Here is a 19,750-nt window from a genome sequence, read left to right as displayed (position 1 = left end):
TTTCTGGAGTTTTTTTTTTTAAAAAAAAAGGTCCAATAAACCAAATTTCCAGATTTTGCTTTTTGGGTGTTTTTGAAAACGCCTTGAGTTAGCAGCAAAAACTGAAAAATTGGTTTATTGGACCTTTTCAAAAAAAAATTTCAGATTTGTTATTTTATCTGTATTTTTCCGCCCAGAACAAACTAATTGCAATTCTTTTTTAACACTAAAACGCCCACCTCATGTCCAACTTACACGGATGCCCAAGCCTCCCAAAAAAGCTGGTTACGGTTACTTCAACTCGCTGGTTCTCTGGCATAACTCAATCAATTGGGACGATTCCTGTTTTCAGTGATTTGAAAGAATGATGATCCTAAAATTTAGCAGAACTTGATTTGAGCAAATCTGTAATTTCTGCGACCAAAAACATCGTTCCACCCACGAATTCCCGGGATTTCACGTGAAAAAATATTTCCCGTTTCCCGGGAAATTTGTAAATTTCCTGAGAATTCCCGAAATTCAAGCGGAAGTACACATTTTCTAAATTTACAAAAAAATTTACTGTGTTTTTAATGTAAATAAAATATTACAATTCAGGTAAACTTTTCAAAGAATAATTGGATAAAGAATATTTAAACCCCTTACCGCCTCAGCAACATCACTATGGTACATTGGGTGGCCAAGTTTCAAAAAAGTGACCTTCTCCAAATATTTTTTGGTATTTTTTTCTCGAAAGTAAACATTCTAACTAAGAAAATCCAAATTTTCAAAGCTCTAAGTTTGTTCGTTACGGAGATACGCAAGCTGAAAGTCAAAAAATGGGGTAAAAAACTAGCGTTTTTTTGTAAAAAAGGCTGATTGTTTAATTTTAACATAGCTCAGCCATTTTAAATGTTTTACTAGGACAAATATACATCGTTGGAAAGGTAATGAGATAAACTTTGAAACTATCAATAGATAAAATGTAGTTTCTAAACCAAAAACTGAAGTTTTCACCGAATAACTGGAGCATTTTTTTGACAAATCATATTGTTTTGTGTTTGTTAATCGAGTACTTTTTTTGCTAACCGATGCTAAACATGAAACTAAGATCACTTGAATGATTGGATTATAATCTAACATTGCTGAAATTTCCAGCCTGCGATTTTTTGCGTTTTCGGAGATATGCCATTTTGAACATTTACGTTTTATCAAAATTTGCTGAAATCTACATATGCGCCCGTTTATTTCACTTGCTTTGCTACCTACTTCGTGGGCATAGTCGCTTCAAAAATCAATACCTGGTTTCAAGAAGTTCGAAATGAATTTTTCTGTTGCCTACATTGAGTACCTTAGTCAAAATAAGGTATTCGTACCGAAGTTTCTCAAGCGAAACTGGAGAATCTCAGTTTGATACCGGAAAAAGTATTCAGCAAAATGTTGACTTAGCATGATGAATTTCTGCGATCAATCCATGAAACTGATTCACATTTAAGTTCTATGTTGGTTAGTATAAAACATCATAAAAAATACCTTTAACATATCCTGAAGCTGTCACAAACTCTATTTTTATCGTTTTACTTCAAAGTTAATATTTTGAATAAAATTAATTTTTCTGTTAGGGTAGGGGGTCTCAAGTTATATGGCCTGGACTCACAAAAAGAAACACACAGCAGTAAATAATAAATATTTGACTTAAAATGAATTTATTACGCTTAACAAAATTTTGTTGGATGGGAGGAGGAGAGGGGGGGGGGGGGTGAAAGAAACAGGAGGGAGGGGTTGTGTCCTTAAAAAGGGGATGTATTAGCTTATCCATAATTTAATAATATAAACTTGCAATACAATATATACGCAATTCTGTTGCACTTGCAAATGTATGAAAAGACTATTTATTATAAACAATCAACTATTGAAAAATATGAAAAGTCATAAAAATCGACGTATATCATTTCAATACCATACAATTACCCAAATTTGTATGAAAAAAACATTTAAAAAGCAAAAAAATAATTTGGCCGCCTATTTGTATGGAGATGGCTCATAGTGCAACATTGAGATTGTTTACGTTTTGCCTTCCTCACCTCAATGAGGAAAGGCTATAAAATCACTCGAAAAATGAACTTTGTTATTTTACCTCGTAGCCCACCTTTACGTATACATATCGACTCAGAATTAAATTCTGAGCAAATGTCTGTGCGGGTGGTTGGATGTTGATCAAAATAATTGCACTTGATTATCTCGGGACTGGCTGAACCGATTTTGATCGTTTTAGTCTCATTCGATCCGTCTTGTCCTAAGTCACTATCCATAAATTGTAAAGTTTACTTAAGTACTTTAAAAGTTATGCTAAAAAAACGATTCCGGCTAAAGTCCGGAAGATTGTAAAAAGGGTGGTTTTTGCAAGAAACCCCGTCATGCTATACATTTTTAGAAAGGTATTTAAAAGACCTTTCCAACAAGCCGAAAACATTGCAAGTCTGACAACCCTATCAAAAGTAATAAGAACTTAAATGTCATTTAAGCACTTTTTTGAGGCCGGATCTCAGATATTTTGATAAAAACGTTGTCTGGATCAACCATGCGACCCATCATTTGATGTGTAATCAAAAGACCTTTCCAAAGAATCAAAAAGATTGAAAATCTGACAACCCTATCAAAAGTTATAAGCACTTAAGGTGAAACGTGAAGGCAATCTTGACTTCATATGTATTAGTGCATTTTGATAGTGTTAGTTTAATGATCATCATCGATGACGTCACTGATGCATTGGTATTAGTGATACCGTATAGTGGTAGTAGTGTACGGAAAAATTCTCGCTTCACATATCAAAAGAGGCTTTGTAGAAATAAAAACATTCTGTAATATCATTTGAAATGGTCTAATTTTGCATGTTGTTAAATTTCCATTAAGGAATTCTTTAGAAATCTTTTCGATTTTTTTAATGAACTGATCCGTGGAAATAAACCACGTAGTCAGTTTAAGGGAGGGAGGGGGGAGGGGGGACCAAAAAATACAAAGTGATAAATATAGTATAACATTTGGTTGAATTCGTTTGATTCAGTTAATATTTATTTTTCATTTATATCATATGTTTTGCAACTGTCAAAACTTTTGGAGTGTTAACTGTGATCATTATTACAAAGTCGTAATCGCCCTGGCTGGTAAGGTCAGCAGTAAATGCCTTGTCACTTCCGGTTCCGGTTGGATACGGACGAAGGACTTGAATAGATTCAGGCTTTAGAACGGAACAGAACGCCACACGTCACTCCTTACTGTTCCACATGTCTAAAGTCCAGCAGCTGCAACTGATGGCGCTTGTCAACACCTCGGCAGGTGAACCTGGAATGAGACCAGCGGAGAAAAAAAAACAAATTTAAATATCAGAGAGTCCTTCTAGTCGGGCACGTGAAGAAGCAGCACTTACCAACAGGGCGCCTCGGGTTCGAGTTCGTGCACGTCACCCACGTGTCCTGTGGAACTGATATCCGTTCACACATCCGCGGGGGCTATTGCACAGCATCCCGGATTCCACCTGAATTCGTACTTCTAGCGGCCTTCAGAAACGACACGGATTTGGTCAGCTCACAACTGCGCCTTCGAGAGGGAAGTTAACCGGTTATCCACTTCTGCTGCGACTGCTTCTGCCGCTAATCGTCGGTCGCGCCGTCGTCGGAGTGCTCGTTGTACCACCTGCTGCTGCTGCCGGCACGCCGGTATCTCGTGGTTGGAGTTGCTTCTTCCTGCTCCTTATCGTCGTCGTCGTCGCTGATGTCCACGTTTCGTACTCGAGGATTTCGTCGTCAATCAGATACGAGGAGCCCTTCGTGAAGGACGCGAATCGGACGGGATCTTTCAGCTTGAGCACCGTGTTCCACTGCTTGCAGTTGGGACTGCTGCAGAACTTGCGCAGTTCGTCAAGGGCTTTGATGGTTTCGCGGGCATCTGGCTCGTTGAACTCTTCGACGGTGAGAAGGCATCGCTTGGGCGGGAATCGACGCCGGTAAAGGGAACAGATTCTGGTCAGGAGGGTTCGCGGGATGTAGCAGCAGCTGAAGAGGGCGATGCAGAATCCGGTGGTGGCCTCTGGATAGGCGGAGTAGAACCCGAGCGTCCATCCTCCCAGCATTACGCCGTACATTTTCGGCTTCCGGGGGAAGATCATGCTGGTAAAATAGACAACCACCAAAAAGCTGGCGAAAATGCCCAAGCAAATCCCACAAATGTAGTAAAACAGCGCGTTGTCCGATAGTTTGGCCGCCGACAAAAACACGAACACCCCCGCCGCAAGCAGTATTTATTATCCGCCAAAAGTCGATCCGGATCAGGTTCAAACCGAATCACGTACGCTCCGCCGGAAACGAACCCGATTATTTACTTGGATTTTTTCCTCTTTGCACCGGTCCGAATTTAAAGAATGAAAACAAACAGAACTGTCAGTGCCAAAAGTGGCCGGTCCACCTGTCAGAGAAAAGTGTTGCCAAAATTGAAAAAGCTTCTAACATAAACTTTTATTTTGAATTACTTTCCACTAATTTGTTGGCTTTTTATACCCGTTACATGTATTATTTATATACGAAAACTAAATTAACGAATTTAATAAACTTTTTACGACATTTAGGAAAACAAAATATCCACTAATATCAGTATCAAAATAATTAATTATCAAATGCCCTAATACAATTTCTGGCAACACGATGTGATTCGAATCATGATGATTACCAATACTGATGTAACTGATGGTTGTGTTAAATCGTGTCAAACAAGAGAAAAATTTGCTCGCGGAAATTTTCAACTCGCTACTTTCGGGGGAAGATTTTGTGAAAATCGCGAGTTTTGTGACTTTTGGTGGAAATCTGCCGGTTCTCCAGGTTGCAGCACGTCTTGTGATCATAATTTTATTGAGGTATGTAGAATAAAACGAGCGTTTTGAGACGTTTTTAGTGGCACCAATTTTTGTATGGAGAAAATGAATCGCTCAAAATAGGGCTAGAATCTGAAATGTTTTGCCTTTCGGTGAAAATTTTTATAGTTATCTGAATTCCCGAGAATGTTTAGAGTCTAGTGATTGTAATTATTTTCAGTGTACCAGTTAAAAGTGCAGAGAATTATAAATATTTCTAAAGTGCCCCCAATTTTTACGGTATAAGGTGGAACGGGAAAGTGTCATGGTTAAAGTGGAACGGGATAATTTTTCCTCCATGTTTTTTCGCCATATTTAATGATGGCCCGTTACACCTTAAGTGTATTTTGTACACTTTTTAGAGGGCGGATCTTAGATATTTTGATAAAAATGATGTCCGAATCCATCATGCGACCCATCGTTGGATGGGTAATCAAGAAACCTTTCTAACGAACCCAAATTATTGAAGATCTGACAACCTTGCCAAAAGTTCTAAGCACTTAAGTGTTATTTTAGACCTTTTTTGAGGCCGTGTATTAACTTTATGAATGTGAGGAAGGCACCAACCACCTAAAGGTGGATTAAGTAACGTTTTTGTTTACCATGATCAGATGAAAATGAATTGGTGTCATTGAGTATTTCAAATAGGTTTTTGCAAGAAGAATTACTTCAATTCGTTCAATACCTTTTTTTCAAGAAATTACACCAATTGTTGCACTGATGCAACAATCGGTGTTAGAAAGTTAAACCCGGGCAGACGGTAATAACAAAATTTATGCCATTTCAATAACAAATACTGTTAAAATAACAAAAAGTGTTATTGAATCTTCTTGCTAAATCCATTTTTGCATTAGAGTGTAATAACAGTTTATGTTATAATAACAAAATTTGTTATTGGTCTGATATTGGTTGAGAGCCAAAACAACTTGGGAATATTTTCTTTTTGTTATGGAAGAATACCTCCAACCGTTATTGGGATGATCGGATTAGTTGTTAAAATAACAAAAACAATAACAAAGATTTGTTCGAAGAATAACTCAAAATGTTATTAGTCTGTTATTACAATAACAATCCAATAACAAAAAAAATCATAACGGCGAATAACAAATCTTGTTATAAATAACAGAAAATGTTATTGGCCTAGTAGTTTCAAATATCACAAAAAAATTATTCCCAAGTTATTTCCGTCTGCTCGGGAATATGATCGTATAATTTAAATCATATTTGTGTGGCAAAAATCATTTAAAGTCCTAGAAAAGTTACTTTGTATTATTTGAGAGTAACCAATATTTTTAAAAAACTTGCTCCAAATATTTGAAAACATTGAGTTGTTTGAAGTAAAACAAACACGAGAAGTTAGATTTTTAAGAAAACACTAAAAATCTTAACCAATTTGTTCATGAACTGAAGACAGTATGACTTGTTTTTAGAAATTTATTTGCAATCAAAACTGGTCAAAAAACCAAATTAAAATTTTTTTTATTGTGGTGTATGGATTCATTTTACTTACTGTCCATAGACCCCAAAAACGGAAAAATACATCTCCCCAAAAAATACCAAAGATCATTTTTATATGTATTGTACGATTTGAGTTATAAAATTAGAAAAAAAGTACATTTTCTTGAAGTTATAAGTTATATATATATGAATTTTTACATGTAGTCAAGCTATTAGTTTATTTTTGCACTTTTTTCAACCATTGAAGTCGATGTCCTATACGGTCCTTAAAATTTCCCGGAAAATTTGATGAAAATTTCCTGTTTCCCGGGAAATTTATAACCCCGGGAAATTGGACGCTCTAGTGGAGCAGCTGTTTTTGTTTTCCCCCAGCCTTGACGTCGATAAAGCATTTTTGTTGTTGTTTTGAAGCATTATTTGCTGGTACTAAATGCCAACATGATGCTGATTAAATGCCGCTATTTAGTGCCTCGTGGTTACTTGGGTAGTCTGGGACAATACAAATATTACTGCAATTTTTTTAACATAAAATATAGGAAATAATAGTGAAAAACACAGGCAAAGTTGACCTCATGGGGATGAAACACAAGAAAAATACATTTTAAAAAACATTGGCAAAGTCACAAAAACAAGACAAATAAGCAATCCCCTATTTTTTAAAATTTTGATGAGTTCTTCTTTCCAATGGTTTTAAAAGATCAAAAACTGGTTGAAAAAAAGATTTGGCAAATTTTAAGATCAAAGCCCGTCTAGCAGCGGGGTTGGTTTGTAGAGGGTCATGCAGTTTTTAAAGAATCTTTTTTATTTCTGAGATTAACGTTGATACTTACCTGATAGTTGAAATTCACAAATGATGATTTCAAAACTTGTTGCTTTCTCTGCTCGATTTTAAAGCAAAACCAAACATCAGTTCTATTATGGTTTTAATTATGTGCCTCCAAAACCTTGAAAGCTCCTTCAGTAATAATTAAAGAGCACCATTTTCATTTCCCAGAATCTTGTTGCTTTTCTTGTTGCTTTTCATATTTTTTTCGCGCAAAGAAACCCAACAAAAAGCAGCAGCAGCCTCTCCAGTGCACTCGTACAGTCATTATAATAACGATTCACCTTACTGTTTTATATGGTCACATTTTGTTCTTGTTTTTCCCCCGGCCTAGGAAAGTGGCGGATGTGACCGTTGACGAGATTCACGAGATGCGGAAGCCGAGACATCGTAAAACTACCAGGTAAGGGATCCACTCCCGCAGGGGCAATTGACCTCGTTTTTGGGGGGAGTAGGGGAATGGTTTCTTAAAGTTGGTGGAAACATTCTTAGAAAAGCTTTAAGTTGTGTAGAGGTGATTTGTTCAAAACTAATATTTTGATTTTTTAACCAAATTGTGGATAAATGTATTTAAAACATCATAAACAATTTCGCAATGAAAAGAAACCCCAGTTGTTCAAAGAAACTTAGTTTCACATTACCAACCATGCAATTAATTCGTAATGGCCTTTTCCCGTACCATTTTCCTTGTCTTTTACGACCTTCCCCCTCCCCCCGCGAGCAGTACCACCTCCTCGAAGGCCCGCAAAGACACCGGATATTCGACGGCCAGCAGCCAAACGACGGTCGAGCAAAAGCGACGAACTCGGCGACGGGGAGGACATTCCGAGGAGGAAGAAGTCCTGGCACCTGCCGAGAGAAGAGCTGCAGGGAAAAAGCCTACCATCGCAAGGGATACGGAAGTCGAGGTGGACGTGGACAGCCATCGAAGGCACAAGCGGACCCGTAATAAGGAGGCTGCCGGGAGATCCGGCGAAAGGTGAGACAGGGAGTTGGATTACGGAGAGATGAATTAATTAGCTGGGTGCCCTCGAAGGGAAGAATGGGGGAAGAGTTCTAGACATTAATAGAGTATTGCAAGATTTATATGGACTTAATGACAAAACTTGTGAAAAATCTTTTTAAATTTAAAGTTTTCGTTTTTATTTGTTTGCGTTGTCAATTGATTACATCCTAGATTTCTGATATGTCTCATGTTCAAAGAAGGTAACGTCATGATTCGAAATCCGGACACTTAGTAGCATTTCATTTTTGTTATAGCTGGCAAAAAATCATGTAATAAGTTGGAAATGTGGAAATATTATCAGGATGTAGTATAAACAGTCAACCTCAAGAGAATGCAAAATATGTCTTTTCGGGTGGATTTTCATGGATTTTTCGATGACCGACATCGAAAGCGGCTTTCGATGCTCGTGGTCAAATTTGGTCGAAAACTCATATTTTTCGATCAAGTTAAGTGGTAAAATAGTTTAGATTGATTGTTCATGGCAGTACGAACAATAAAAACTAATACTAATTGCCGGAAAGCCCCGAAAATGTGATTTTCCGACTTTTGATTTTCGATGCACAAGCATCGTAAGATGACCGACATCGAAAGCATAGTCACTACCATGCTTTGCTAAAATGTCAGTGCATCGTAGTTCGATGCCTGTCCTGTCAGCCATATTGCTGCCGCTACACCATGGACACAAACCAAATAACGCTGTGAAATATTTCCGTGAATATTTCAAGCAGGCAAGCGTTTCAAGCGTTTTGTGGCAAACACATGAGATTTTTCCGATGCCAAAATGGCAACAATGGAATCGGCTGATGTTGATGTCGACAAAGATTTGAAAAGAGGCGATAGGCTACCTCAAATTATTTTAAAGTGGGTTTTTACGTTTTCAAATAACAAGAAAGAATTTTGATTTTATTTCACAGCATGCAATGTATGTAATTCAAGGAAAATGTTGATTGCCACCATTGATACGAGTGTTTCCCATAAACATAGAACATTTTTAAACAGTACGCTAGATCAAAGTGTGTACGGTTTACCATGCACGGAAAGTTGAAAACATGGAAAAAATTAGATTTTTTTCATATTTATTTTTATGGAATAAATATTTAATAATTGCATCATAGTTCTGGCTGAAGGTTAGAAGGGTGGAAAAAATGAAGAAGAAAAGCAAGTAATGGAATGGAATTGATGTTATTTATGAAAGCAGGAATGTGTAGTCGTGATTGGAGTTATTGGAGTCGGGTGATTTTCGTAGACCCGGAGTTGTAGCTAAAACCGTCAAATTCTTAAAAACTGAAGTGGTAGTTGACATATTTTGGACAGGCCCCAAGCCAGGGCAGGTACATTCGGGTGGAAGCCCCCTCCCCCCCACCTCATTTTTGGAAGTCATATGAGAGAGAGAGAGAAAAAGAAAAAAACACATTCCCTCATTTAGATTAAATTAAGAAACTACGAAAATAAGAAATTATGAAAAACACGAATAAAGAAGAAAAATAAAATAAAAAAGAAATAAAGAAATAAAGAAATAAGGAAATAAAGAAATGAAGAAATGAAGGAATAAAGAAATAAAGAAATAAAGAAATAAAGAAATAAAGAAATAAAGAAATAAAGAAATAAAGAAATAAAGAAATAAAGAAATAAAGAAATAAAGAAATAAAGAAATAAAGAAATAAAGAAATAAAGAAATAAAGAAATAAAGAAATAAAGAAATAAAGAAATAAAGAAATAAAGAAATTAAGAAATTAAGAAAAAACTTTCAGAATTTCTTTATTTCTAAATTTCTTAATTTCAGAATTTCTTAATTTCATAATTTTAAAATTTCAGGATTTCAGAATTTCAGAATTTCAAGATTTCAGAAATTCAGAATTTCAGAATTTCAGAATTACAGAATTTCAGAAGTTCTGAATTTCAAGATTTCAGAAATTCAGAATTTCAGAATTTCAGAATTACAGAATTTCAGAAGTTCAGAATTTCAGAATTTCAGAAATTCAGAAATTCAGAAATTCAGAAATTCAGAAATTCAGAAATTCAGAAATTCAGAAATTCAGAAATTCAGAAATTCAGAAATTCAGAAATTAAGAAATTCAGAAATTCAGAAATTCAGAAATTCAGAAATTCAGAAATTCAGAAATTCAGAAATTCAGAAATTCAGAAATTCAGAAATTCTGAAATTCTGAAATTCTGAAATTCTGAAATTCTGAAATTCTGAAATTCTGAAATTCTGAAATTCTGAAATTCTGAAATTCTGAAATTCTGAAATTCAGAATTTCAGAATTTCAGAATTTCAGAATTTCAGAATTTCAGAATTTCAGAATTTCAGAATTTCAGAATTTCAGAATTTCTGAATTTCTGAATTTCTGAATTTCTGAATTTCTGAATTTCTGAATTTCTGAATTTCTGAATTTCTGAATTTCTGAATTTCTGAATTTCTGAATTTCTGAATTTCTGAATTTCTGAATTTCTGAATTTCTGAATTTCTGAATTTCTGAATTTCTGAATTTCTGAATGTCTGAATTTCTGAATTTCTGAATTTCTGAATTTCAGAATTTCAGAATTTCAGAATTTCAGAATTTCAGAATCTCTTAATTTCTGAATTTCTGAATTTCTGAATTTCTGAATTTCTGAATTTCTGAATTTCTGAATTTCTGAATTTCTGAATTTCTGAATTTCTGAATTTCTGAATTTCTGAATTTCGGATTTACTGATTTTTTTAAATTTTGAATTTCTGAATTTCTCAATTTCTGAATTTCTGAATTTCTGAATTTCTGAATTTCTTAATTTCTCAATTTCTGAATTTCTGAATTTCAGAATTTCTAAATTTCTTAATTTCAATTCACCCCATGTTTGTACAGTTGACTCTCTGGCTGTCAATTTTCTCAATATCAATTTGGTTCCATCTATCAATTATTTTTCAGTCCCTTCAAATAGCATGCTTTGATTTTTTGTTCTATATTTAGATACTTCCCGTTCTCGCCGGTCTTATTTTGGTCTATTTTGTCGTGTTCTACTAAATGCTGCCAAACATTATTAATATTAATATTATTTTGTGCTATCCGGAAATAAATTTTGAATGGTTCTAAATTAAAAGTTCCCCTGCATTTGTCTAAAATTTTTATCTTTGGTTTTTCCGTGCACGTGTTGCTTTGTGTTGACGTTTCCCCAAGCGTTTCTCTCCCATTTTCTACCGTTCCTTCTTGAAACGCTTCCGAGAAAAATGGCGGTCTGCCCGTTATTTAGGTTTGAGTCATAGCTAAGTCATAACGCCATCCAAGAGCATCGTAAAAATTTCGATGCTCGTGCTTACGATGTCGTTGCATGATCCATGAAAATCCAGCCTTCTAACCAGGTTTCCTCAGAATTTAAAAATTAAAACGACTTGTTAAGCTTCGAATCCCGGACATTTGTGAAAAGCAGATTCGAAATCCGGACATTTTTGCCTCGAATTCCGGACACACGTTACTTATGAATCGCTCAAATTTGGACAGAAATTTTAGTTAATTGCATTCTTTAGGTCTCAAATAAGCTGTTGTCATCATAACATTAGATATTTTGTAAAAAAAATTACTCGAAAATCAGAACCATAAATTTCTGGTTAGCCTTCCTGATGCTTCGGCTGCCTATGAATTGTTTCAGTGAAATGTTTCGAATTTTTGGTAAACTCATATTTTCATTTTATTGAATTGTTTTGGCATTGGCATACAGCGTCTAAACAAACTTCAAATAAAATCTTATATTAGAGTTCATCAAAAAACACAGTTTGACAATTATTATGCAAACATATACCCAAATAATTGATGAAACAAGATGAGGTGTTCGGGTTTCGAAACGTCCGGGAATTCGAATCATGACGTTACGATAGGTTTCACAAGATATTTTTTAGTTAAATATTTGATAAATAATTGTACAATAGGGTGCCCATTAAAAATGACCCTCTCCTCCACAATCAGAAAACGGAAAACGGTACAATGTTAATTGCTTGTACAATAGGGTGCCCAGAATATGGGACTTTTTGTCAAGATCGAAAAAAATGTATGGAAAACCCAATTTGTTTACGGTTTGGTCTGCACGGTGCACTTCTTCCTTCAAAATATTCTCAAAAGTGAGATTCTTATTTCTGTTTATTAGCGTTTAAAAAAAGTCATTTTTGTAAGAAAAACATTTTTTTTTCACCAACATTAGGCTCGGATATCTTAACCAATTTCGCTCAAAATTTGCACAAAAGCTTCAAATCATTTAAAAACTATACAAAGTAAAGTTATTTTTCCGCAGTTCCGCAGGGGAATATTCTTGAAAAGTATAAAGTACACATTCACAATGTGGATTCAATGGCGTTTTATACTACTCAACATATCGTCTCACCCCTCTGACTTAATGTCACCCCTGATGGTGGTACTTATTATCCTTATTTTCTTAATTTTAATATAAAACTCGAGTTCTGCGACCTCATTTTAGTTAAATTTGAATAGTTTATTACCTAAGAAATTACAGAATGCATTTTTCAATACACTCACTGTATTCACTTTTTCGTTTGACACTGTTTTAGTTTGTTCCCCGTTGGTTGGTCAAAGTCAAACTAAAAAGTGACGAACTGTCACTTTTTACACGGCGTTCACGCACACTACCAAAACAAACGTTTGATAGTGTGTGTGAACTCCGTGTAAAAGGGGGATCAAACTTAAACGTGACCCCATTCGCTTGACAACAGTTGGTGTCAAACCATCGGGGTTTGAGTGTATTTAATCACCGCCATTTTGGCCGCCATCTTTGATATAAAAATTCTCATTAACTTAAGCGTAGTTTAGAGGTCATCCCTTAACTCGACGACAACTTTTGATGATTTTACTACTCGAAGTCAATCTTTTCTAGGCCTTCAGATAATCAAGTCTGACTGTATAGAGGAATTTAATGATATGAACAAATCTCTAATGACATCCAAGGATATGGAATTTTCGGGAAAATTATTGGGGATATAGGATTAGGAAAGTGGGATTCGGGAATATGGGATAAAGCCAAAATTTATTGGGCACTACTGCCATTTTTTTGAATTTAATTTAAGGTTGGAAGAAAAACTCATACAAAATCGAAAAGTACTTCACATAAATTTCGATATTGTGCAACCCAAATTTGTTATGACTTATTAACATGACTTTTAACCTGTAAAAGTCATGATTAAGCTTGACCATCTCTGAAAATATATTATGGTCAAAAATCAGGGTTTTAGGGCATTTCAAATGATGAGGTTCATAAGGAGTGGCCGTGGCTGACTGGTTACGGTGTTTGCTTTGTAAGCGAATGGTTCTGGGTTCGATTCCCATCTGCTCCCAACGAGAATGTATAGGAAATATTAATCTTGAAACTCTGAACATGAACGAAAAATTGCTAAAGTCGCTCAGGTCGGGGTTCGATCCCCCGCCCCTTGGATTGGTAAGCAAAAATACTAACCACTAGGCCATCGCGACTTGGTGAGCTATGATTGGAATTAGGAATACTGTTACTATCAACTATATACGCGCTGGGTCCTTGTCCATTTGACAAGGGTTCGGAAGTTCTAAATAACGTTTGAATCCAATTGGTGCAAACGTTCTTCAGGGCGGGGCTTGTCGATAAAGCTGAAGTACCTCACGCTCGGCTAGCCAGCGTAGAAATGGGTCACCGAAGCTCGGCAGAGCTAACACCTTCCAGATGCCTATGCGAGTTATTTGCATGTATAGAATGTAGATCTAAAAAAAATACATGGAAACAACTCAATTTGTAAGAAGCGACCGCGTGGTACCGTTTGGTTGGTTGCACACACACACATTTCAAATGATGAGGTTCATTGGAGTGACCTACGCCATGTCAGGAGGATTTGAAAAATGGCAATTTTCAATGATTTTGCAAAAACGTTATTTAACGTAAATAGTTTGAAACTTAAAAATTATAGCCCAAAAACTTTTTTTTTTTTCAATTTGTGCGAGATTGTAAACACGTGACGAAGGATCACCCTTTCCCCTACTATATTTTTATATATGTTGGCCTGATCTTAAACTTTGAGATTCATTGCCTATAAGTCACCCAAGTGACATTTTAGGCTTTATCAAAGCTGTCACAACCACTATAAAACCTATCAGTCAAAACCAGCATTAAAACCACTAAGTCGTAACAGCCTCCCCAGAACCCCGATAAACCTCTGTTAAAACCCAAAAGGACCTCCGCAAAAGGTTGTTACGGCCTATTTATAAACCTACATAGGACAACAACATCCTCAAAGCCTTGATAAAACCTTTGTTAAAACCTTTTCAGGAGTTAAGGAAAAATAACATTTTATACGGATTATTACCTTGTGGACCATCATTCAGTGAGGTACTCCTGGATTTTAGCTCCTGAAAAGTGCTTAAAAAGTGCAAAAATGCCTCAGGGCAAGAAAAAGAGGCGGTCCTCACCAGCAGGATCGGCAGATTTGAAGAAGCTAAAGAATGCCGAAGCGCTACCTGCAAAGCCAGGCAGTTTGAGCAAGGACGCTCAAAAATTGTCTGGAAACCAGTTCGCTACCCTCCCTGTGGACGTAAGCGAGAAGGAAGAATTTGAACGACGGGAAAAGTTGCCACCCATTTTTGTGAAAACATCGTCATCGGATTCGGTGCGAAAGTGGCTGACCGGGTTTATCAAATCTGGTGCTTTACGAGCTTCCATTCGCTTGTGTGCTGATGGACTCAAAATTCTGCTACCTACCAGAAAGGATTACAACTACGTTCGGGATTTCCTGCACAACACAAAGATTGAATACTACAGTAGCGTGGTTCACGTTTCTATGAAAAAAGACAAAAGTTGTTATTTTGTCTTGCATCAACCGGAATTTCGTTCTTTTATGTCCCCAGAAGCACTCCTGAAAATTTGAGCCCATTTGGTAAGGTCTACACAGAAAAAAAAGTGTAAATTTACACGGCACTGAATTGATGTTTTTAATGTAAACATGCTCAATGTAAATTTGAAACTCAATTTAATGAGTTGTATTGCATTTAAAGGACCTTCATGTAAAATGAGATTCAACGTAATGCGTGTATTACATGTAAATGAACCCTCGACCTCTGAAAAATGGCAAATTTGAAAAATGAAAAGCATGTAATTTGATGATAATGTAAAATTTGAGAAACATAAAATCATAAAGCTGTAAAATTCAATTTTAACATTTTGTTCAAACTGACAGCTGACCAAAACAAACCAGTCAAATGTTTGCCGAGCAATGCAAAAGGATGTGTATTCGATCTCTGGCGATTACTGTCAAAGGATTGTGATCAGTTTGTAAACAAATAGTGCATTCTGTTCACGTTGGTGGATGTTTGCAAATGGATGCAGTTTGTGTACTAATTGGCAAGTATCGTTGAAGCTAAACAATGTAAACGGTCAAATGCCGAAGTGTAAACAAACTTGCTATCTTGCTCGTTCCTAATGTAAAAGTCACTTGACGTGAGCAGGAAAGAGTTGTTGCTTACACTTCGGCGTTGGCCCATTTCTATTGCTTTTTCTAAAAACAGGCGCAGAAAACCGTACTCGTATCCGAGAAGCTTCCCTTGCTGTTTCCGGAACACCTAGTAAACACGACCGCTGGAACATCCAGCGTAGGTTCCGGACAAAAACATTAAATTAAGCGATGTTGCAGGCGCAGATGTGTTGAGGTTAAATGCAATTTTGTTTTCAAAACTAGATGAATTTGATTTGATGGATTACCTATTTTTCAGAAAAGCCGTGCAGATCCCGGCAGAGAAACATCATTTGGCTGAGCTCGAGGCGGAAGCTGCGTTGATGAAAACAAAAAGCAACTTCGGCAGTGGCTTTTCAGGTTCAATCCTTTTGGTTTGGGGCATCTCAAGACTGGTTGGCAAGCACTCGGTCGGAAGAAGTTTTTGGCCGGATACATTGCGGGGAGAATTATTGTGAATAAATTTTCACCGATGCCCAGAGTAACGACAAAGAATTACTGGGCAAAAATTATTTGAGTTTTTGTACTCGGTGACAGTCAAACTTTCAAAACATTCTGTTTGTAGGAAGCTGCCAAGTCAGAACCTTTGACAGGTCAAGGCCACAGTTGATCAATTTTCACCACCTGGAATGTTCAGCCATGGTAGCAATGACCGTTTTCACCTCGTGTTTTGGAGCATTCATAACCTACGCTGAATCTGGTAACACGGGTAACACTTAAAAAAATGAGTTCGCGTAAAAGTGAATAGCCTTCATGCCAACGGGAACCAGGAAGAAAACTGTTCAACTTTTATAGTGCATTGCACCATGAAAGTGAACAGTTTTCTTTCTGGTTCCCGTTGGCATGAACGCTGTTCACGTTTACGCGAACTCATTTTTTTGAGTGAAGAAGTTATTTGAAGTGATTAAAAAAAACGGTAAAATTACCATTTATTTCCATCTTTTCCAGAGTTTTTTTTTTTTGAAAAGGTCCTATAAACCAAATTTTCAATTTTTGCTTTTTGGATGTATTTGAATACTCCTGACTCAAGGCGGTTCTAAAAACACCCGAAAAGCAAAATTTTTAAATTTAATTTATAGGACCTCTTAAAAAAATCTAGATTTCTCTATCTATCTCTAAACAAAATAATAAGATTTTGTTTATTGGACCTTTTCAAAAATAAAATCTTGATATCACCCTGTGGGTTTGACAAGCTGAGCTCACGTCTAGAAAAGGAATTTGATGTTCGACTGCTTTCACAATTTTGCATTCAATTGGCTACTATACTTTTTTATCAAAAGATGTGACCATTTTTTATGAATATAGCTATTAAAATGATTTTTCAGTCTGCGGCCTTTGAAAATTGAATTATTTTTATAAAATACTTTCTTGGAGGTATTTAAGCAAGAACAGTTGAATCTGCCGATAAAATTTTGAAGCGATTTTTCTCCATACATTTTTGCCTATTTTCTCATACAAAATTGAACGCATGTTTGTTTAACTTTTGTGGTATACTATAAAGACATGACTGTTAATGTTTTGAAAAGCATCTCCTATAAGTATTTTCCCCATAACCCAAGAACAGTATCGGTGCCGTATTTACAAAGCGGATTCAGTGGCTATTTCTCAACTTAATGTTAACATATTAAGTCTAATGTTAACATTCCATAGGTCACCTTCCCTAAGGTGTCGTGATAAGGTCTAGCTTGTGAGGAAGTACTACCTTCCCTTTACTAAGCAACCGAGCCGGGATTTGAAGCCCGATCTACCGCTTACGAGGCGGAAGCGTTACCACTAAGCTCGGTCTAACATCTCCTATATGTTTTCAAAAAAATGTTTGTAGAAAAAAAAACCTATCCCAGACCTGGTCGTAACGCATTTTTGTAGCAATTTAGTAATTTTAGTTCAAAACATGAAAAACAAGCAAAAAACTAATATGAGCACTTTGAAGGCAAAAATGTGAAAGAAACTTGCCATCCATTTTCTCCTTTATAAAAAACTCAAGACTTTTTGTTATGAACAACCCTTTCACAGTCACGACGTTCTAGCAGGATTCTGGCAGAGTTCTCACAGAGCTGGATATTCTTACAGCATTCTAGCAGAAATGTTCTACCGTTCTAGCAGGATTCTGACAGAACCAGCTCTGCTAGAATATTTCGTGACTGGGTTGAACCACATGAGTCGAAAATAGTGCCACCTAGATGTGGAGCGTGTAATTTAAATTGTGTAAGATAGTGTTATCGTAGCTGAACATTCATAGAATTCACCACTATCAAATCAAACTGACGTTTCTCCAGAGCTTTGATCATTAGCAAACAATCAGTCCAAAATTGTTAAATTTTATCTTTTATGTTGAAAAGTGAGTTATACAAACCAGAAAAGAAAACAGAACAAAAGTGGGTCAAGTGTTTTTGCAATTCAAAAAGTAAGTAAATTAATTTCGTCAAAGGAACAGCACAAAAAAGGGTAATGTTATAGTCGAAACGTGTGACGTCCCAAATCAAGAAAGCAGACCATTTACTGTTGTCAGCTTCAAGCTGCAAATTAAGTTTATTTTAGAAGATTCGTTGGGATTGTTGGATTGTTCCTAATAGAAACATCACTGACTCTTTGTTTAAACTTCGGCTTTGGTCCATTTACATAGTTTTTCTTGATTTAATGCCCGTGCAAACGATTTATTTTGTTCATTTGAATTCAAAAACCATTTATGTTAACAATCGTTTCGGACCATAATGCTATGTTAATTATGATGTAATCAGCTTGCCTCAATCTAAGTTTACCGTGGACTGAGTCCTTAACCTGTATAACATGAGAATTTTCTGTTTTATTTACCTTATGTATTGTTTATTTTATACTGGATACCTAGTATTCCATCCTTGCCCTGATAAAAGTCTAACTAACAGGATATCGTTGCCAAATAAAATTACAATTACTATTACTATTTATTCATAAATATAAATACTCCTTCTTTGGACTTTCAGATCGTGCCATTGAAATCAGAAATTGATGTTCAAACGTGCGAGCTGATCGATGCTGCTAACGTTGCCGGAAAAGCATCGTCAAACGCATCATTACGGACCATCATTACAACCAATGATGCCCACCGATTCCCAATGTCGGTTTTCATTACGCCCGGTGAAGTGGACTAAGAAGAAAACCCAACGGTGGCGAAGGTCTGTGGCTTCACGTCTGCTGATGACAGCTTTAATTAATTCACAATCAAGTAAGTTAAGCTTACCATGAAGATTTTGTTGTTGTAAATGTGAATTTAATCAATTCTTTTGAACAGTTTTTTTGTATATCACTCCGTTGTATCTAGATTTCGGTGTAAATTTTAAGCCTATTCTGCTTTGAATGATTTGCTTTTTATTCTTGCTAAGTTTGAGTTTCAACCACATTAGTGTCGAAAACACAAATTTTATCAAGAAAAAGCATTTTAAGAGCATATCGTTCTAAGCAAGGGCCTACAAAAAGATTGAAATTTACATCGGATTCTAGATTCAACGGAGTAAAAAAATTTGTCGCTTTGGTAAATTTACATTATTTTCATCGGAAATTTACACGACTTCAGAGCTAAATTTGTTCGGCAAGTTTACGTTGGATGGCATGTAAATTTAAAATGAAGTTAATGTAAATTCGCATCATTAATGACGTGCACTTTTGGTACATCATAAATGATGTAAATTTACCGGATTTTTTTTTTCTGTGTAGGAGCTCCAGTTTTAATTTGAAATTTATATGGGATTTTGATTTATTTTCCATGGGAAACTATCTTTTTTTACATTGTATTAGGATTTTTTTTTATAAATCGATGAAATGACTTGATTCTTATAGTAGGAGATATGTTTTGAACTGGGAACAACTTTGTAGAACATACCAACATGCTAGGAAGTGACCCTTTAAAGATACAGATACTTTTAGATGGTGGCTGGCCCTTCAAAAGCCACCATCTAAAAGTATCTGTATCTTTAAAGGGTCACTTCCTAGCATGTTGGTATGTTCTACAAAGTTGTTCCCAGTTCAAAACCTATCTCCTACTATAAGAATCAAGTCATTTCATCGATTTATAAAAAAATCCTAATACAATGTAAAAAGATAGTTTCCATGGAAAATAAATCAAAATCCCATATAAATTTCAAATTAAAACTGGAGCTCCTAGACCTTACCAAATGG

The 19,750-nt window shown here is 35.8% G+C and overlaps 1 protein-coding gene across 1 annotated transcript in view; it reads left to right on the top strand.

Annotated features, from left to right (window-relative positions):
- LOC6054112 (transmembrane protein 26) overlaps positions 1 to 19,750 on the top strand; it is a 44,390-nt gene that overhangs the window by 6,477 nt on the left and 18,163 nt on the right. Inside the window, exons 4-5 of the mRNA XM_038265594.1 lie at positions 7,477 to 7,545; positions 7,867 to 8,121. Of these exons, the coding sequence (XP_038121522.1) occupies positions 7,477 to 7,545; positions 7,867 to 8,121 (324 nt within the window). The remainder of the gene's footprint in view (positions 1 to 7,476; positions 7,546 to 7,866; positions 8,122 to 19,750) is intronic.

Source organism: Culex quinquefasciatus, chromosome 3 (genome assembly GCF_015732765.1).
Source record: "Culex quinquefasciatus strain JHB chromosome 3, VPISU_Cqui_1.0_pri_paternal, whole genome shotgun sequence".
NCBI lineage: Eukaryota > Metazoa > Arthropoda > Insecta > Diptera > Culicidae > Culex > Culex quinquefasciatus.
This window is presented reverse-complemented; position numbering and strand designations above follow the sequence as displayed.